Source organism: Anopheles bellator, chromosome 1 (assembly GCF_943735745.2).
Source record: "Anopheles bellator chromosome 1, idAnoBellAS_SP24_06.2, whole genome shotgun sequence".
NCBI classification, from domain to species: domain Eukaryota; kingdom Metazoa; phylum Arthropoda; class Insecta; order Diptera; family Culicidae; genus Anopheles; species Anopheles bellator.
The window spans coordinates 4,851,456-4,871,137 of record NC_071285.1 but is presented as its reverse complement, the minus strand read 5'-3'; the positions used below and the strand labels follow the sequence as shown (position 1 = coordinate 4,871,137).

Sequence of the window (19,682 nt, the reverse complement as noted above, 5' to 3'; positions counted from 1 at the left end):
GTGTGTTCGTGATGTGTTATTTTCGTGCAGGATTTTCGTCCGCAATCATTTCATCGCAGAAACAAGTTGCAAAACAAGTAGAAAAGTGGAACGTAATTTTCCTGGTCTACCAACGGGCTAGCTCCGTTGCCGTTCCCTGCTACAATTCCTGAGCACCCCCCCACAGTCCTTATCGTGGCCCAGGCTCAGATTTCCAGCTTGTTTCGTGACGACGTACGCAGAGATGGCAGCGAAGATAGGCTCTTCCGAACGTTGCTGGTAATTGGCAACGGGTTCAGCGAAAACCGTTCCGGAAGAGTATTGAGTGTAACGGAAAGGGCCCGGGCAGAGTTTGCCTTCGTGTGTGGTCGCTTTTCAAATTACGGTGTACACCCAGCGGCGGAAGGGCACATTCAGTCCGTGTCGTGTCTTTGTTGTCTGTCCGCCCAAGCAAGGCAGTGCGTGGAAGAGCGCAAAATAACCGTTCGTAAACATCGCCATCGCATCACAAAGTGTGCGCAGAGACAGTTCGCTGCCCGCTTTTCGCGAATTGCTTTGTGGACAGCATCGCCGCATCATGGATTCGTGTGCCGCGGTCGAGAAAGAGGTGGAGAAAGTGATTAACAAGTTCTCCGCCATCAACGACCATTCTCAGCGTATCATCGGCGATGTGATTGCGTTCATCGAAAAGCTGCGCTCATCGATCGCGGAAGGTAACGATGCGGCCGCTTGGTCAGTTCGCTGTGGGTGCTTACATTTGACGGCCTATTTTTAGGTACCCCGGACGATAAACTCACGCCCGGCCAGGTGGAGGTGCTGAATGATGCGCTTAAGAAAGTGAAAGACAAGCTGCACCGGCTGACAACCGAGCATCGCGATCTGCACGGTACCGTGAGCAAGGTGGGCAAGGCGATCGACCGCAACTTCGTGGCCGACTTTACGGCAACCTCGCGCACGGACGTGCTGCAATCGGAGCGCAATCTGGTGCTGCTGAACAAAATCATGGCCCAGCACTTTTACCGCCAGGGCATGGACGATGTGGCCGACGCGCTCATCAAGGAATCGGGCATCCCGGCCGAGGACATCGTGCCGGAGCCGTACGCGAAGCTGCACCGCATCTGGGAGGCAATTCACAACGGGAACTTGGCGCCCGCCCTCGAGTGGGCCGCCCAGTACTCGGACGAGCTCGACGCCCGGAACAGCGCACTCGAGTTTAAGCTGCACCGTCTCGCGTTTATGCAGATACTGAACGGTGGCGTACAGGCGCAGACCGAGGCCATCGCGTACGCTCGCACCAACTTTGCCAAGTTCGTGCGGCGCTTCGAGAAGGACATCCAGATCCTGATGGGCACGCTCATCTATCTGCCGATCGGTGTGCACAACTCACCGTACAAATACCTTACTGCCCCGGAAATGTGGATCGAAACCGCCGACGTGTTCCTCAAGGATGCCTGCCAGCTGCTGGGCATCAACAAAGACTCGCCCCTGTCGGTGATAGTGAACGCCGGATGCACGGCACTGCCGGCCTTGCTGAACCTGAAACAGGTGATGATGTCCCGCCAGGTGACGGGCATTTGGAGCGGGCGTGACGAGCTGCCTGTGAGTATCGGTGCTGCTGCCGGTGCCACTGCCCGGGTAATGATCGCTTGCGTTTGCCGTTGCAGATTGAAATCGATCTCGAACCGGAAAACCGGTTCCACTCCATCTTCGCCTGTCCCATTCTGCGGCAGCAGAGCTCGGAAGACAACCCACCTATGAAGCTGCTCTGTGGCCACGTCATATCCCGCGATGCTCTGAACAAACTCAGCAATGGACCGATGTAAGTAGCGCCACGCCACGAAGCCACCCATCGGCGCTTCCTTGTTCTTCCAACTCGCTTTAGTGCCTCAGTAATCTTCGAACCGGTTGTTAACGGGTCAACTGTTTGTAACTATCTTTTACACAAAAATTTCTATCTCACTCTCTCTCTCTCTCTCCTTCTCTTTTGGCATTTTCTTTCTCTTTCTCTTCTTCGTCCTTGTGCGATGTGCCGTCAACGAACAAACACCGGCGACAACGACGACGGCGACGGTACTTCCAAACTGGATTTGTCGTCCGCTCCGAAAAACTTCCTTCTCATTCCCAAATGTCCCCTGTTCCTACGTACTTTCGACGTGCCCCTGGGGGTTCTAATGAGCAGAATGAATAATACTTTCAGATTAAAGTGCCCGTACTGTCCCATGGAGCAGTCACCGTCGGATGCCAAGCTGATTTACTTCTAATGCGCTCTCGGGTCTTTCGATGAAACCCGTGACATCCGTGTCTGTTAAAAGCTTAGCAAAAGAGTGTGCGTATAAGGTAGCGGAATCTTTCTCCTTTCCGATGGTGACGGAAGCAGCGCGATCGACTCACCGTTTTGGACTTAATCCAAACCATCCCTGATTCAACCTGTCCGGCAGTACGTTGCGGCACCAAACTAAGATTAGGGACCGGTGGGACGAATGGTGCGCGCACGAGTCGTGTGTGGTAGTTTGTTATTTATGGATACGTTATAGGCAAGCAAGGCTAACATTGTTCCATTGTTTGGTGTGCACTCTCTGCAAACGGCCCTTCTTTTGTGAGTGGTAAGAAAGGAGCTAGAGGCGGCTGGAAAGTGAGACGCTCCACAGGCTATATAGGGAAATGAATTTATTGGCATGCTCCAGCATGCAAAGCGACGTGAAGCAAGGGACAAGTGGCCCACCAGTGGTGAGTTTTCTGAGGCCGATGGGTTCCGCACAGCGGAGAGACAAGGGGAAGTGAGATTTAAGCGGCGCCCAGGCTCTCGGGCTGGAAGATTCACGAACCACGGGACTTGAAATAACTTTTATTGCGACAAAGTTTAACAACAAAAAAACTGGCTGTAAATATATACATACATGAACATATTATATTTTTTATTGATGACAAAATAAAAGCAAGCGCGTATATAAATATATAGGAAATGGATACATTTTCCCCGGTTCACTGAGTGTTTTTTTGCTTCGTCTTAACTTTCCCTTCGGAGAACAGGGAATCTCATCGCGTGCCCGTTCCTTACCGTTCGTTGTCGTTTTTGTTGTAGCTTATATAGTTTTAACCTTAACCGCTTACATGCTCATGTGTATGTTGGATTTGCGTTGCTTTACATTTCCAAAGTAACAAAAATGTCTAGAAAGATTAGAGGAGAGGAGGCCGCTTTCTCGCTCCACTCGTCAAAGACGCTGCAGACCAGAAACAGGAGATAAGGTACGGCACAGGAAGTGAGGCGTTTAAAAGACCGTTCAAGACTCACGAACTAACGGTAAAGAACGCATCTCCGGATCGGCGATGGCCGCCCTCCTATTTTGGCTACACAAATGAGTTTTTCGAATAGCGAGATTTTATTTTTAAAAACTATAAAATGCTGCCAACGTTCTATTAGTAACGTTCTTTCTCTTTAAAATGCACCCAATTTCATGCAAACCGGATGAGGGGTTATGGGCGTTTAAGTGTCAGTAGAATCGTTTGTTAAAAAGTAGAAAAGGAAGAAAGAGTACTGAGCCCTATAATTTGTTTCCATTTTATGATGATGAGTGCATGGGAAGAGGTTTTCGTGTGGTCACTACTCAAATCACTAGTCAAGTCAAGTCGCCCGATGAGTTACCGTCTATTTTCTCGTTCCTAAACTCAAATTGGCCATAATGACACACGTACCGCGCATAACTTTGTAATCTGCCATCCGATTTGCATAAAATTGAAAGCTTTTGAAAGAGGAAGAACTTAGTTTTCAACCTCTGTGTCACTAACTAGTAGATATGACTGCATTTTATGTTTACAAAATAAAATCCCGTTATCGCACACTGTGTAGTTTCCATCTTAAGCGCCGTGCGTGCAAGCATCCAAACGATCTTACGATCCGAAAGCTCTTATGGAACGAACGATAACATGTTTCTAGGCCTTAATCCCACAACCCATCGGACCGCACAGCTTGAACAGTACCGATAATGTAAGGGAGCAGACGGAATGTTTTTGTCGAGGAGGAAGGAGTTAACTTCGGCACACGAACCCGTTGCCATTTGTAGTCCAACAGCATATCCTTGGGGGTGCAGTGCTGCTTCATGAATTCCGGCCACCTTGTGTTGATCATGTGTACAATTTTATTTAGTGCAATCGAATTAATAGTAAAAACTACGTGTTCAACGCGGAACGAACGCGCGCACAACCTGCAGCGACCGCTGTGGGTCACAAAAGTCTTACACGTTACCATTACGCTTACGGGCGGGGGCCTCTCTCTGTCACGTTAAGTTACGCCAGGTTACACATCAATATGAACGCGAATTTCTAACAATTCAACAACTCTTGGCCGCACAAATGCGCAGAGTAACGAAAGCCACTTTTGTTGCTTAATTTTAGCCTTATTAATATTTCTTTTTTGCTTGCATTAACCAGCTCAACTAGACACACGGGTCGCGTGTCGGTGATGCACCGGTGGTAAAGCGTTCCTAATTGACTTCCCCTTCCATGCGTGTGATGCCGGCGGCAGTGTGCACTCGCAGAACAGAACCTTGGGCGCCGTTGTTTGCGAAAATAAAACCGGGACTGTGCTGTGGTTTGTGGGCCAACTTGGGTGTGTGTTAATTGACTGAAACTATGTTAATGCTTGCCGGCGCACCACTTTAAAAACACAAACACCCTATTTGTGATGGATTCCTAGTTCCAGTTTAGCTCACTCACTCACTCGGTTCGGTGTGGGGTTAACATCCTTTCTTAGCAGTACGCTCCGTACGTTCCTAAGCTCTAATCACCTACCTTCACAATCAGGCGTGATGGTGATAACAAGTTGATTAAAATGAAGTTTGCCAATAAAATCCATAACGATTGCAGGTTTGGGATTGGCCGCTTCTCGCCACACCGAGTTTTGTGCCAAGGTTTGCGAGAAATGCATCCAAAGTGGGTCCACCTTATCGTTCCCTCTTAAACCCGTACAACGCTTACGCTAAAGGGGACATCATTTTACGACAGACACTAACGGGAGCCACTGATGTCTGCACCGTTGACCGACGAGACGGACGGACGCGAACCCACATGACGACGACGGGAAGAGAGGTTACTTACTGTTGGTTGGGGTAGCCTTGTCCTCGCCACGCTTTCGTCGCTTGTTCAGCAGCGCATTGTTGGAACTGTCCAGATTCTTAATGTGCATCTACATGGATGAAAGACGCAGGCGTCAGTACACAGGGGACACAAGCAACCCGGCAGTGGTGGCAGTACCTCATAATCCACACGCATGTTGGCCAGCGACCGGGTCATCTCTTCCTGCACCTCGGGCCATATCTCTTCACCTTCCTTCAGCATCCGGCCCGTGTGCAGTGGCGTTTGTGGTACCTCCGTGTATCGCTAAAAATATGGGAGCAAACCGGTGATGATGGACCGGATGATGGGCGCACGTGGTTGGACCACGGAAGAGGGGACACTCACCCGAATCCACGGGTTCATCATCACCTGCTCGATCGTGAGCCGCTTTTCCGGTTCCACGTTGAGCATTCCGCGGATGAGATCCTTCGCCGCCTGACTAACGTTCTTCCACTCGGGGTTCGGAAAGTCGTACTGGCCGGTGCGAATGCGTGCCTTCATGCCGGGCGAAATGGCCAGCCCGTGGTTGCTGTAGAACGGTGGAAAGCCGCACAGCCTGCAAAAACGAAAAACAATGACGGCACTCTGGTTCAGGTTCTGGCTAGAGCAGGATGGTGTGCCCTTGCGATGCTGCGTTCACCTACAGGATGTACATAATCACGCCTAACGACCAAATATCACAGCTCTTGTCATACTTCTCCGGTCCCAACACCTCCGGCGCCACGTAGTACGGCGTGTAGCAGGGCGTTTGCAGCGTGTCCTTGATGAACGTTTCCTTCGAGAACCCAAAATCGGTCAGTTTCAGTATGGCGTTCGGGTGGGGCGATGTGTAGAGCAGGTTTTCCGGCTTGAGATCACGGTGTGCGATGTTGGAATCGTGCAAGTACTTGACAGCGACACAGATTTCATGCATGACTTGGGCGGCTTCTAAAGAAGTGGGTGTGCGTGTTTGTGTTTTTGGCGAGCGGTAGAGTGTAGGAGAGGGAATTGAAGGCACAGAGAGAGGTATGTAGGAAGCGGAAATGGAAGTAAAACTCCGGAAGGAAGGGCAGACGAGGGGGTTGAAAAAGAGCGCAAGCACACGAGACACGGCATATCCAAGAGGATTAAAAAGGAAAAAGAGAGAAAGGTAGAGAAAGATCGAAACAGAGAGAGAGAGAGAGAGAGAGAGAGAGAAAGAGAGAAGAGAAATCGAAATGATAACGTATAGAAAGAAAAGGATATGAACGATAAAACGGAAACGATTCGAAGAAGAATGGAAGTGAACCATCGGAACTCGGTGGCGGGGAATGTAATATTTGGACATATTTCCCCTAGCTAACTACCCGAAAAGAGAGTTTAAGGTATGTTTTATCATGCACGACATGGCAAACACAACATTACAGTGTTTCTACTGTGGTCAGAAACTATTGGGAATTCGCTTATAGCTCGCCAAATTCTTCTAAATCTATGTCATCACCTTTAAAGTGATCACAATTCTATGCAATGCATCTATGTCTACGTTGGTTCCAACTTTCGAAACAGTCAGAAAAAATCTTTCCCGGAACTGCGTCAAGTTTACGCCGATATGATCCCGAAAATGTGGACAAGGAAGACAAGTGGCTCCCGTTATCTGTTGGCCACAGTAGTACACCAGCAAACATCCTGCGTAATGTTGGAAAGCGCACCGGATAAAACCGGATCATCGCTTTTCCGTCCAACGTATTAAGTTACTGCCGCTGACACGACGCGGGAATACGCCAACGAATGAATCACTGGCTGAATCATCTTCCAGGCCGCTCTAGAGCATAGATCCCGCCGACGAAGGCATCATCGGCCGAACAAACTATTGACCGATGATGGATTGGAATTTGAACCCCGCGCGCAAAACGGGCCTCCCACAGTAAGTAGGTTTGTAAACCGTTTACTGGGGGGGTGGGCGGTATTGAAAGAACAAACAAGTTCATCATCTCAACGAGCGCCATAGAGGAACGATAAGGAATCGTGGTCTCCCCGTTTCACCGTTCTTGGTACTTGGTACTTCCTTCCTCCCTTCGGCTTACCTCGTTCGGTGAACGGACCGTCCTGTCGATCCTGGATCCGCTGAAAGAGTTCACCACCTTCCATACTGTGCGCCACCACCGAGAAGAAGCAGAGCAGAACGAAAATAAAGGTAGAACCCGGGGGCCAAGATAAGGCCGTTTATTATATCCGCAGTGAGATAAAACTGTTTCGCTGCCAGCCGTTCCAAATTACCATTCCATAACGACGAGCAAGCATCGATTGCCGCTGTAGCTGTTCTCGTACACGTCCATGATATTCACAATGTTCCGACAGCCGCTTGCCCTCCAGTGCAGCTCCACCTCGCGTCTGGCCTTGGCATTGTCATGGAGCACCTAAACGGCGCGAAAAAAGAAACGGCAGAAGGGACAGAGATGAGAAAATCATGAAAAAAAACATCACAAAGATCAAGAGGGTGCAAAGTCGGCGGCTCGCACAGTTACTCACGCGCAGCCGACATCCGGCTACGACGCGCTGTGCCCCACATACACATCAGCTGGCGTCATCTGACGTCAGCCAGTCCACCCGAAAGGTTGCGAACCGTGGCCCGTCACAGTTTCGAGACAAAGAAAGCGAACCGATCGGTACATCGATTTGCATCCTGCATGATCTCACGCGGCATGGGGGCGCCTGGTCGGCTATGGACCCGCGGGGGCAACCAGTCCATTGCGTGGCGAAATTCATCTTATCAGCAGCAACCACTAGAAAGCCACGAGAGCCTCAATTGCGTAGCTACGCAAAACGTGACACTAGAAGCATAGCAGAATAGGCCTCCTTCCCGGGTGGCGCTCCAAGCGTCACAATTCGGATTGATGGTCACATGTTGCGATGCCGTGAGACGTGATCATCCGGCATCAACAAGTGTTTGTGCTGTGAATCTGAAGCGAACGGGACAAAACGAGAGAGATGGGGAGAGATTGATAGAAGGAGAGTGAGATATATGTTGATGGAGAGAGTGAGAGGTTCTCTCTCTCTCTGTTTCCCTTTCCCTGCGTTACTGATTTTACGTTGATTTATCGCACCATTTTCATATCATCAACTGATACGCGAGTGGCGTGCGCAGCCGCCCTGGCATTGGCCGGTTAGTAATGATATAGTGGGCAAACTTGCTGTCCGCAATTTAACCACATACACGCAAGCGAGGTGCACTTGATGGTGACGAAAAAGATAAGCGGCCTGACCGCCCGCCCGCCTGCCGCTCGGGGTTTGTTAACCATCGATCCGCGTGGCCCGCGAGACAAACAGCGCGCTGTTTGCATAATGTTTCTCGCTGGAGGGATTAGTGCTACTCTTCTGGGTGGTCCCTTCTGGAGTACGTTGATTTTTTGATTTTGTCCCGAACTTGTTAACTGCTGGACGAACGGCGCGATTTCATAAGGTTATTTTTGAACACTGTCAATGGTTACTTTTCTCAGCAGCCATACGATTCGATGTAGCTTTCGTTGAGCTTTCTCTAGCCCTCTCTCGCCCGCCCCACAAACGGCGAACGGTGTCTTGCGACATCTTAGTAATCCTTGCTTGCCTCGCATGCATATAAGTGACATCAATCATAGCGACGGGCAGCGCCGCTGGTGACACCTGTGCAAGGGTTAGAATCGAACGAAATTGGCACGTCGAGCGAGGTGAGAGCTCTACGTTCGATGTGCGTTGCGCCAGTCACGCGTCGATTATGAATTGCAGTCATTGAAACGCGATAATATGGATTGGTGGGGCTTCTTGCTCTTTTCTACTGCCATTGCCACACACCAATTTGAGACGGCGACCGCGACCGGGGGAACCGTAGATCACATGAATGTAACAGCGCTAACTTAAACGGTCTCGACCTCGAGGGTTACGCCGGAGCGATTAGAAGCTACGTTCGTTGGGGGCTAAGAAATGCCGCGCAAAATAACGTAAAAGCTACCAAGGAGGCTATAACAATTAGGCTTCCAGCTTAGCTGAATAGAACCGGAGCATAGGAAACTGACGATAAAGGGCTATTCGGTCACTCGACGATTACGAAATCGTAGAATTAACTCCTGTAGCAAACCGAGTGGTTCGTTGAAGTTACACATCACAGTTGGGAAATCCGAGGGCTAGGAGTGCGCCGGAAAAGGGCGAAAATGTGTTGATATAATCGTTATCTAGTAAAAGCTGCGCGACCATGTTTTGCCCAACGAAAAAAAACTGGTTAATTTTTCGCTGAGTGGTCACCATTGTGCGCAAGCATCCGTCGCGAACACCTTTGCCCCTTTAGCAACAGTTGGCCAAAGAGCTACGGCCAAATTTGAAACTTTCTTCGATCAATCAGTTAGCACGTGGTTGAGGATCGCGGCGCCATATGCCCAAGGCCAAGGCGTCGGCAGACTTACCAACTTCACTTACCTTCAGTGCGTATTTTTCTCCCGTTTTTTTGCTCATACACTGCACCACCTTCCCGTTGATGCCGAGCCCGAGCACGGTGTTGGAAATTTCATAGTCATCCGTGATCGCAGTCGTTTTTGGTTGCCTCTGCACCGCTGCCTGCTGCTGTTGCTGTTGCGTCGGCAACTGTTGCACCGGAATCGGTTTCATTGTGTACATAATAGTGATGCAATGATGCTGCGACCAACGATGATTTCTGATCACAACTGCCGCCCGATTGTCCTTTAATTTGCTTATTTCAATGATAACCCTGCGAGACACACTACACACACATGTACACAACACATGCGCTTGATTGCGTCAGACTTGTTTTGTTTACAGGCAACTTTCTTCGCGATGACGACAGCCGAGCCTACTCAGCCGCGGTGTTCCGTGTGAAAGGGCTGATTCGTTTGGAAGCTCCGGAAATCTAGTGCGCTACGCTGCCCACAGTGGACTCACTGGTGCGTTCACTTATATAACAATTCGGTGCTGGTAGAGCCCAACGGCTGTAGTAATGCTTCGATCCGATACGACGGCACTCTGATATTCATTTTTTCGTCACTCGCAGTTGGACAGTTTTGCACGGAGACGCCACAGCACAACACGCACTCCGGAACATGCACAACAGAATTAAAACAATGGTTCACGGCACACGCAGCTGGTTTTACCGTTTACCACCAACACACTCAGTCCCACTCGAGGAGACGGAATCTTTTTGTCATTGTGTCATCAACGCAAATAAAAACTCCACACTCTCAGCGCCGCCCACCGCCGCCGGGGACTGCTTCCCGTGTGTGTGCACCGCGTGTACAAAGGTTGCAGTCAAAATCTCTATTCCGCGGGACACCCTCGGTCGCGTCGATAAAATTGTCGGGGATCCGCGACGACGAAACCACAGGCAGCCGCCTTTCCGGTAGTTAATTTATGTAAATGTAGTGCGCGCAATGCAATGGTTGGATAACACCACGCAGCAACCCAACCGGAAGGTCCGAAATGGAACCAAAATTGGCGTTTAAGAACCGAACACACTGCTGACGAAAGGGGGGCCACCTGGAAAACCCCCGGTACCGTATGGTAAGCAATGAGGGGGGGCACTGAACCAGCCGATACACAAAACAGAACACGCTGCACTACAAGCAAGTAGACGAGTCCACGAGACGAACCGGGGAGCAGGGAAGCTGCGCTGATTACTTCCGGGGATCCCGGGCGAGCGCGTGTTACAGCTCAATATACTTAAAACACTACCAAGACCGAACACTCGGCATGCTCGGATTGCACTACACGAAGTGCGACTCGCGTGCCGAGCACCCAATTGTTTGACGTTGTTGACAATTGTTTGACAGTTTGACAAACAACTTGACGCAACAATCAGTACTCGGGTTGGTGCGATTAAATAGTCAAAAAAGCTTTCGTTCCGTTTTATAAAACTGTTAATGAACAAATGTTAAACAAAGCAAACGGATCTCGCTTTACTCTGAAAACCTTTCTGCAGACCAATCGGTTTCCTACGAGATCCGTCCATTCCGCGATCTGTCAAAAATGGTGTAAACAAACAAACAGAATTCAAATTTTAGGCACCGCAGAGCTGCTGTTTCGCTAGACATTATTGGAAAAATGTCCGTTAATGGGTACATGCACCCACGAAACCGGTATCGGGAAAAGCCCGATCATCAGGAACTGATAAAACAATTTCCAGAGTTGGCTCAAGTATCCGTGGTGGTAAGTGAGGTTTAGCGCACGGCGACTTTCGGGTGTACCGATGTGGGAGCACATTGTCTGGTTTCATTGCAGGATCTGCATGGGCGAGTCCGGTTGGACTACAAAAACCCGCAAACCTTACAGGCGCTCACCAAATGTTTGCTGTTGAAAGATTTTGGTTTAACACTGGAGCTGCCACCGGACAAGCTGGTACCGACTTTGCCACTTCGCATGAACTACATTCACTGGCTCGAGGACATTGGGTCCGTTGCGGAGTGGAAAGAAAACGATCCCGTACGTGGCATTGACATCGGCTGTGGCGCTTCCTGTATCTACCCACTGCTGGCGGTCGTGCAATCCGAGCGCCGTTGGAACATGCTGGCCATCGAGAAAACGGCAGACAGCTTAGTCAGTGCGAAGGCAAACGTTTGCCGGAATAATCTAGAGAACCACATCCGCGTGCTGCCCCAAGTCAGCGACGGATCATCGATTCTGGTGGACGTGTTAAAGACGGTGCCGGATGACGAACGATTCCATTTCAGCATGTGTAACCCACCGTTTTACGATAGCACTTCCACCGTGGAACCACCAAATCGCACGGGAAAGCGTAGGGAACCGCCGAACGCGAAAACGGGATCAGGAGAAGAGCTGAGCACGCACGGCGGGGAGGTACAGTTTATCGGTCAAATGATCCGCGACAGTCTTCAGCTGAAAGACCGCATTTCGGTGTACACCACGATGGTAGGTCACAAACGAAGCTACGAAGAAGTGCTTCGTCTTTTACGGAGGAGCTCCGTTCACAACACTACCGTGACTAGATTCTGCCAGGGCAATACCACCCGCTGGGCCGTGGCGTGGAGCTTCGATGCCCGAGTGCTGCTATCTCGTTTGACCACCACGCCAACCGAAGCTCAAAACAAGCAAAGCGCGGTTTCTCCACGTGTGCCAGGAAAACCGGTATCGTGGAAAATCTTCGACGGTCATGAAATGCCTTCCATCGATGCGGTGTACGAGTTTTTGTCGGGTGTGTTGCAATCGATTGCCATCCAGCTCCGGACGCCCACGAAAGACGAGAAACTGGGAGAACTCAGGTGTGAGTTTACAGCGTACCGAAATACTTGGTCCCACCAGAGACGCCAACGACGACAAGCACAGAGAAGCGGCGAAATGGCAAAGAACCCAAACGAACAGGAAACTTCTGACCTCGACGAAGCCGTCGCGAAGAAACGTCTACGAGTAGATGCAAGTGAAAGCAATGAGCCCGATTCTCAGCAAAACTGTGAGCCTTACCTGCGTGCAGCCGTACTTATTCACTTGCGGGATGACGACTACCATCTATCGCTTCAGTACATTAACGGTATCGGTGGCAAGGATGGAGTGAATCAAGTTTTACAGTTCATTAAAAACTACCTCCAAATGCGACGGTCCACGCCAACAAAGACTTGAGACGGACGCCCGTAGATAAGGCGAAAAGAAATTAATTTCAAGTCTCATTGAATTGTTAAAATAAAGAAAACAATATTCAAATAATTACACGTTGATGTAAGTTTCCTTATATTTCTATTCCCGGTCGTTTGTAGCTTGATGCAAACAGTGTATGTAATATTATTTGAATATTACATAGATTTCGGTTACATTATTTCGCTTCACTGTTTCTAGTGTCGGTGGTCGTGCAACCAGCTGGGCGCCCTACCATTGCCACTTCCACGTGCTGTACTCGCTTTTACTCAACGCGCATGCAATGAATACATTTAATGTTTCCTACCCTTCGCAAGTCGGTTCGAACGCAGGCAGAGGTTCCTCTTTCCAATTCATTCCGCTTTGCTATGTATTAAAAATATTTAACAAAACTCCAGCGTGCCCCTCCGGCCACTGTCATCTTGAACACGCGGCCACCCCTCACACACACCCACACACAACGCATTTTTAGACGCACGATCGTGGACAAGCCGCAGTATATAACAGAGAAATTTTTAATTTCCAATTCTTTACAATCTCTAACCGCACTGGGTCCAGGGGATGGAGGATTCCAAAGACGGTGACGGAACAGCACACGGCGGAAATGAATGCAAAAATGGCGAGCAAAATAAGAGTGGAGGGAAACAAATATGAATAACAATCCAAAGGGGAAACACGCACATCTCGCACATGCCGCCGCATCTGCTGTCCTCTAGGTCGTAGTTGCTATGCCGCAGAGGATCACACAATTGATCCTCACCGTACGCGTTGGAGGCTCTAATAAATACAATAAAAAGTATCGATCGCTTGATGAGTAGAGTGTTGCGCTACAAAACAAATATTCACAATTTTTGCGGCATCCACGGGGGGCGCTTTTGCGGCGTGATCCGCAAGGGTCCGCGGCTGCAGACCCCGTTCGGGTGCACACTGTCAAACCTGGCGCGCATCTCTACTAACTGCGGCTAGCAAACAAATGCGCCAGGCCCGTTTCCTGGTTGCTTTCGATGAGGTTAAATGCGTTCGCCGTCCGATGGTTGACGCCGGCACCCGCCGACGGTGGTGCCATGATCGGCGGAAGGTTCAATATTTTGACCTCCTTCCGACCGTGCTGCCCGATGTTGCGCCCGATGATGTGCGAGGTAATCTTTTTGAACAGATCCTTCTTGGCTTTGTCTATTTTGTTGCCCTTGGTGCTGCCGAGCGAAATCTTTTCGTCCAACTTTTGTATGTCGGCCGGACTGTGGTTCGGGATCTGGTGCAGCACCTCGAGAATGTTGGGAAACTTTGGTCGCAATATTTCGTACGCCTGAACACCGAGCGTGATGAGGGACGTCTGTTGCGGTACGTAGAGAGACATAAATGAACCGCCAGGCCAAAAAGAAAACAATCTTGCCACCATTACCTGATTCGATTCGTGCTGTCCGTGCAGCTGGAGAGCCTTCAGCACCGCTATGACAATATTCGAGGCCAGGGCTTCCGTTATGAGATGCTCCGACACCAGAAACCGGATTATGGGACCACTGAGCAACGTTGCTTTCAGACTGGAAATGCTGTCATTCCACGAGAGCACACTGAAAGTGGACAAAAACCCAATTTAGCACTCGTCTGCAACGCCCCATTGCCCGGCCATTTCTGATCACCTTAAAACCGTCATCACAATCGGATTGGAGGTGTACTGGTTGCGCAGTAGCTTGCTACCCAAATCGCTGATGACCTCGGACGTCATGGCCGACTGGGCAGCGCGTGTGAGCGCTTGCGGAGGTCCATCCATGCTCTGGTCATCCTGATCCATGCTGCTGGGCGCATCGCTGGAAGCGTTGGCCGTGGGATCGATCGAACTGCCGACCAGGGCCACCTTCAGCACGTCGATGTACTCTCGCGTAAGGGTGCGATTGAGCATGTCTTCCAGCACCTCTTGCGTGTCGCTTACGTCCTCACCGAGCTCGCCGGATTCGTAGAGCGAAGTGATGTAATGCCAGCGAGCAGTCAGTCTTGTCAACACTGGATCGTGAAACGGGGAAACAAGTAAGTAGAGAACGCAAGCGAACGCGATCGGACTACTTACCGAAGGGAGTTAGATGGGCCAGTATTGGCAGCAGAACCGTTTCGTGGAACACCGGTGGGCAGGTGTAGATGAAGGGTTTCAAAAACACGCGCACGATCGTGCGTAGCCGAAAATCGGGCACGTACTCGAGGCTGGCAAACACCGTGCCAACGATCGCATCGGCAAGCCCGGGCAGTGCGTACAGATCACGACCCAACGACGGACCGGCCGAACCCATCATGTGGTAGCAGTGTTCGAAGACGTTCGACAGGAACATCTGCATGCGCGCGAATGAGGTCCGCGGCATCCTTAGCGAAGGATCGAGCGGATCAAGCAGAACGGGCGACACACCGAGGAGTTGCTTTTTTTCGTGCTCCTGCATCCCGTTGGCGTTGCGGAACGATTCCGAGAATGCGTGCAGTGCGTCCGGTTTCCAGAGTTCGTTCAGTACGCGCATTAACGAAAAAATGTGAGGCAACAGTGGCACTACATGGGAGGTGGCCGGATTGCGACAGATAGGGTTACCCGACTCCGTCATCCCCACGACGAAGCCGCCCCGGGCGCAACGGTCCGGGTCGTCGGGCCAAGAGCATCGCTTGATGACGCCGAGCACAAGGTTCAGCGCGTACACCAGTTGACTCCGGTTCGCGTTGCATGGATCGTCGGCGGACGGGGTGGTACCGGGCTCGATCGACGGTTTGTTCAAACCGACGTACTCGATGAACGTGTGCGCATTCTTCACGACCGGGGCCAACACGGCTCCCCACAGGGACATTCCATCGCGAATCACCTCTCCCACGAATCCGTTCTGGCGCTCAAAGTCACAAAAGTGGTTCGAGATCAGCAGCAGCGCCTCCATCAGCGTGATTTGCTCCACCTTGCTGAGCTGGTCCGGCTGGCGGATAAGATTCTGGACGCTGGTGTTGATCTGCTCGAATATGGGTAGCAACAGCAACGGGTACTTGTGGGCAATCTTAACCATCAGTGAGGCCGCGTGTCGACGGAGGTTTTTCACCGCACCCGACCGAGTGTGCCGCATCTCGCCCGGTGCCTGGAACGTGAGGGCGGCAAATATTTTCTCCAGCACGCGGGGCAGCAACTGAACGCCGGTCATTGCCACACAGTTTGCCGACGTAATCTGGCACGAGGACATGCTGAGGAACACGAACAGTGAGGAAATGCAGGACAGCAGCACCGAGAGGACGAGCGGATCGTTCGACTCCACCTTCAGACATTCCTCCAGAAGCCGTAGCCCGCTAGCAACGGACGGCCGCTCGGTAACCATCAGAATGCGCGACAGTACGCCATCCAGCACATTGGTTAGGGCGTCCCACTCGAGGTATACGGGGTCGGTCACACTGCACGACGTGTTCCGTTCGCTGGTGGCCGTCTTTTGCAATCGCGCCGTCAACCAGTGTTCGCAGTAGGAGAACGTGACGAGCGGCGAGATGAGTGTTGCTTGGCGAAATATCTCCAGAAAATCTGTCCGACAGCGGAAGAAAAACACGAGCCACTCCTCTTCGCCATCGTAGTCCAGACTGGCAAACGTTTGCGGGTGCATGGTGATCTCCGTCGGCCGTGACAACGGATAGCTCACCTTGACGATCTTCGGACCGATCACTTCGATCACCTTTGGAATGTAGTCGAGCACTAGGTGCTCCTTCGAGATTTGTTCGTGCTTCAGCAGACTGGTCCAGATGAGGGCGGCAGGGTGGACCAGACTGTAGCTTGAATGGCGCGTGAAAATCAGCACCGTACCGAGAAAGGTCGCGAGGCACTGGGGACGAATCGGTTGGCAGTCTTCCTTGCCCCACAGTGTGGTCAGCTGGGCAGCCAGACCGCCCAGCACTTGCACCAGTTTCTTGAGAAACAGGTAGTAGGACTCCGTTCCCAGGCGCTCGTTCTGGGTCGCCGCCTGATAGTAGTGTCCCACTGGTGCATCTTCCAGCAGCAACAGTAACGGTTTGCGATCTTTTAGCTGACCGCGACGATTCGCAATCTGACCGAGGCAATCGGCAGCCGGCTGCTGAAATTCCACGTCGGTCAAGAGGATGCACAAAATCTGCAGCAACCTCCCGTTGGCCGCCATAATATGGTTGATGGACACCCACTCGACGAAGCCGGTCAGTGTTTGCAGTACCACCTGCACCACCCGGCTGTGTCCCAGTGCTTTGTGCTTGTCACCCACCGTGGTAGCGGACCGAAACTCGCCAACGTGCAGCTCAATCAGACGCAAGAAGAAGTCGAATATCTCCGACATGTTGACCGTCAGCGCCTGGTAAATGTCCTTCCGCCGCTGGTTCGATTCAATCGTCTGCAGCAGGGCCACGTCTTCAACCAGCCGCAGAAACACCAGCAGCACCAGCTCGGTTTGGGCCACCCCCTTCGAGCAAGCATCGCTCAACTCCACCAGCAGCGTGGTCCATTGCTGGGGCCACTCACGTTTGATCATTTCCACGATGATCCGCGACACACCGTCCTTGATGTGGGACAGGTTGAGGTCTTGCGCATCACCAACGCCGACATTCAACAGTTTCATGGCGTTTTCCTTGATGAAGATCTTCTCCTGCTGCGAAATGCTGTTCCAGTTGAACTTAATCGTATGCTCCATCAGTTGCAGCCCAAAATGTCGGACAATCGCGGGATAGTTTCCGGTCACTAAGCAGAGGCCCGCCTGTGCACACAGAGGAGAAACGTCCTTAAATCTGCGAAGCAAAAAAACCCGTAAAGCCACTGTTTGCTCGCTGTGCCTGTTCAGCCTCATACCGTTCACAGGCAACGTATGCGTCCATCCGGGCCTGCTGTGTTGCTTCCGGATCCATGGTGATCCGGACCGCTCGGGCTAGCTCGTTGGCCAGCCCGGCTACCTCGTTAGCATGCTCCATGCTTTCGGGTGGGGTGACGGACGGGTATTCCGCCAAAACCACAAACTGCCGAAGACGAATGCACTAGGAGCGCCGGATGCTGGGTGCTACGCCGTCCGGAATGCACACACTCTAACACACGAGTAGGAAACAGAAGTGCATGTACAATTAGCGACAGGCAAGGCACACTGATGCAATGCACAGGCATCTTGAGTAACAACTAGCTTGCTGCGATCCGAATTTATAGACACGTTTTATTGATAATGGCACCCGTAATAGAATATCGGAACACCTGCGCGAGTGAGCATTACGAACAAAATGTGGCTTCTATCGTTTGCCCACGGTGTGCCAGCCAGCCGTGGAAGATACGACCACATCGTGAGCTAAACACGATGCTCCCGTAACTGCGAAAACTTACCACTGACTTGTCCTCGCGTACCGCTTTTACTGCTAGCAGTCTACCATTTCCTAGGGCGGGGATAGGAAGTTGGCTGCTCCTTCAAAAGTCTCGAGCCGGCTCGCTTCTTGCTGGATTTAGCCTGCCAGGACGACAAAACTTGTAAACGCGGTCTCTGGCCAAAGAGTCTTCTTTTTCTTCTAACCTCCGCGAGCGCCAGACACCTTGTAAAAAACACCACTCGCGGCTCGCCTGAGTGACATCTGCCAACAGCCGCGCGAAACGCGCATCTCAAAACTGACGTTCGAGCTGAATGGGTCGTCTTGGCGCAAAATTCACATAATTATCGATAGCGCCAAGATTTTCCACAAGGAATCAGTAAAAATCGGGATCGAGAAAGGCTTAGAGGCTCGAGAAAGGCTTAGTGTGGCTAGTTCTCATTTTAGACGAACCAGCACACGTTCGAGCAATTCGAGCAGATACAACCGCAGAATTTGACAGGTGTTGAAGAACCGGCATCGCGCCCAAATTTGCCAATCCAGGTTTTTGTTTGTTTCCTTTCATGCCGAACATCGCTCCGGCTCCGGCTGCACGGTTAATTCTGTAACGATGGACACGAAAGGATCACCTCCGACGCACACGATTACTTTCCCCGAGCAAATAGTCACATTTGAGTTGTCTACTTACGAGTGGTCCCAAAATCTGGTGTGCGTTGCCCTTGTCGACAAACTAGTTCTGGGAAGCGTCCGGTTTGCGGTAGGAAAATATGTATGCGGATCGTTGAAAGCGCTTTCTCTTACACAAGTGTGTTGTTCTCATCGCAGGAAGAGAATGAAAACAAATGCTTCGAGTGGAACCAGCTGAAGGAAATTCATCATAAAAGCCGTCCCCACTGCGTAGCGTTGGCGCCGGAAACATCGCTCGCCGTGATACCGAAGATGGTGGTGATAGCCAGCGGTGGGTCAGACTTTAAAGTTCGCATCTTCAGCAGCGATCTCGACGAACAGGACACCGTGCAGGTGCTGGTGGGACACCGTGCCTACATCAACCACGTCAGCTGGGACCCGGATGGCGAGTTTTTGGCATCGTGCAGTGACGACAACACGTGCGTCCTCTGGAAGTGCAAGGAAGCGTACGAACAGGGGCCAAGTTTTTTCTTTGGTTCCTCGGTGCTCACGGCAAAGTGGCACCCGGAAGAACCGGGACACCTGCTGGTAGCGGAAAAGTCAGGTGTCATACATTTATACAAAGTGCATCTGAAAACAGCCATGCTGTCGATCGAAACAGATACCAACCCGCTCAGCTACGCGGATTGGAGTTTGAACAACTCCGCGTCCGTTACGGCCATGGCGCGTGGAAATATTTTTCTCTGGGATCTCAAAAACTCCAGCTGGCCCACCGAGAACAAGCCGCTGCACGACGAGTGCGGATATGTGGTAAAGTTTTCGCCTCACACCGAAACAATCATCGCCACGATCGGCAGGCCGAAGGCGACGCTAAAAGTAATGCACGTGAAAAATAAGCTTCCTCAAATCGAAGCGAAGCTCCTGCTCTACGGTGGTCTCTGTTGGCACTACCAATTACCGTACGTTGTAGCTGCTTCGGATAGAAAGTTGTGTTTCTGGAAGGTTTCGATTTGAAAATAAAATGCCCGAAACGAATGCAAATTTTCGGTTCATTTCATGCAGCATTGCCTGAATCAAAG

General features: G+C 51.2%; 5 protein-coding genes across 7 annotated transcripts; 3 read left to right on the top strand and 2 right to left on the bottom strand.

The window, feature by feature from the left end:
• Positions 1-77: 77 nt before the first annotated feature.
• LOC131216225 (E3 ubiquitin-protein ligase RMND5A) lies at positions 78-2,928 on the top strand. Of its 3 annotated transcripts, XM_058210679.1 has the most exons (5): positions 78-692; positions 755-879; positions 1,006-1,578; positions 1,644-1,798; positions 2,159-2,928. In XM_058210679.1, the coding sequence occupies exons 1-5, from the start codon at positions 557-559 to the stop codon at positions 2,238-2,240; spliced, it is 1,071 nt and encodes a 356-aa protein (XP_058066662.1). In that variant the 5' UTR covers positions 78-556; the 3' UTR covers positions 2,241-2,928. The 3 variants fall into 3 exon arrangements, with proteins under 3 accessions (XP_058066662.1, XP_058066645.1, XP_058066653.1); XM_058210662.1 differs by having other exon boundaries at positions 755-1,578; XM_058210670.1 differs by having other exon boundaries at positions 78-722; positions 755-1,578; positions 2,177-2,928.
• On the bottom strand, positions 2,872-10,759 carry LOC131216246 (MAP kinase-activated protein kinase 2). The gene is made up of 7 exons (XM_058210690.1): positions 9,496-10,759; positions 7,327-7,466; positions 7,134-7,198; positions 5,736-6,018; positions 5,437-5,647; positions 5,230-5,355; positions 2,872-5,161 (listed from the first exon to the last, which is right to left on the bottom strand). The coding sequence occupies exons 1-7, from the start codon at positions 9,691-9,693 to the stop codon at positions 5,066-5,068; spliced, it is 1,119 nt and encodes a 372-aa protein (XP_058066673.1). The 5' UTR covers positions 9,694-10,759; the 3' UTR covers positions 2,872-5,065.
• Positions 10,760-11,049: 290 nt separating this feature from the next.
• LOC131210229 (U6 small nuclear RNA (adenine-(43)-N(6))-methyltransferase) lies at positions 11,050-12,660 on the top strand. The gene is made up of 2 exons (XM_058203826.1): positions 11,050-11,235; positions 11,308-12,660. The coding sequence occupies exons 1-2, from the start codon at positions 11,131-11,133 to the stop codon at positions 12,658-12,660; spliced, it is 1,458 nt and encodes a 485-aa protein (XP_058059809.1). The 5' UTR covers positions 11,050-11,130.
• A 131-nt stretch (positions 12,661-12,791) lies between these two features.
• On the bottom strand, positions 12,792-18,105 carry LOC131214919 (exportin-5). Its single transcript, XM_058209262.1, has 6 exons — positions 17,999-18,105; positions 17,483-17,712; positions 14,738-17,421; positions 14,313-14,673; positions 14,075-14,243; positions 12,792-14,005 (listed from the first exon to the last, which is right to left on the bottom strand). Exons 2-6 carry the CDS (start codon positions 17,599-17,601, stop codon positions 13,625-13,627), a joined length of 3,714 nt encoding a protein of 1,237 aa, XP_058065245.1. The 5' UTR covers positions 17,602-17,712; positions 17,999-18,105; the 3' UTR covers positions 12,792-13,624.
• A 435-nt stretch (positions 18,106-18,540) lies between these two features.
• LOC131216694 (nucleoporin Nup37) lies at positions 18,541-19,624 on the top strand. The gene is made up of 2 exons (XM_058211249.1): positions 18,541-18,733; positions 18,802-19,624. Exons 1-2 carry the CDS (start codon positions 18,587-18,589, stop codon positions 19,615-19,617), a joined length of 963 nt encoding a protein of 320 aa, XP_058067232.1. The 5' UTR covers positions 18,541-18,586; the 3' UTR covers positions 19,618-19,624.
• Positions 19,625-19,682: the final 58 nt, after the last annotated feature.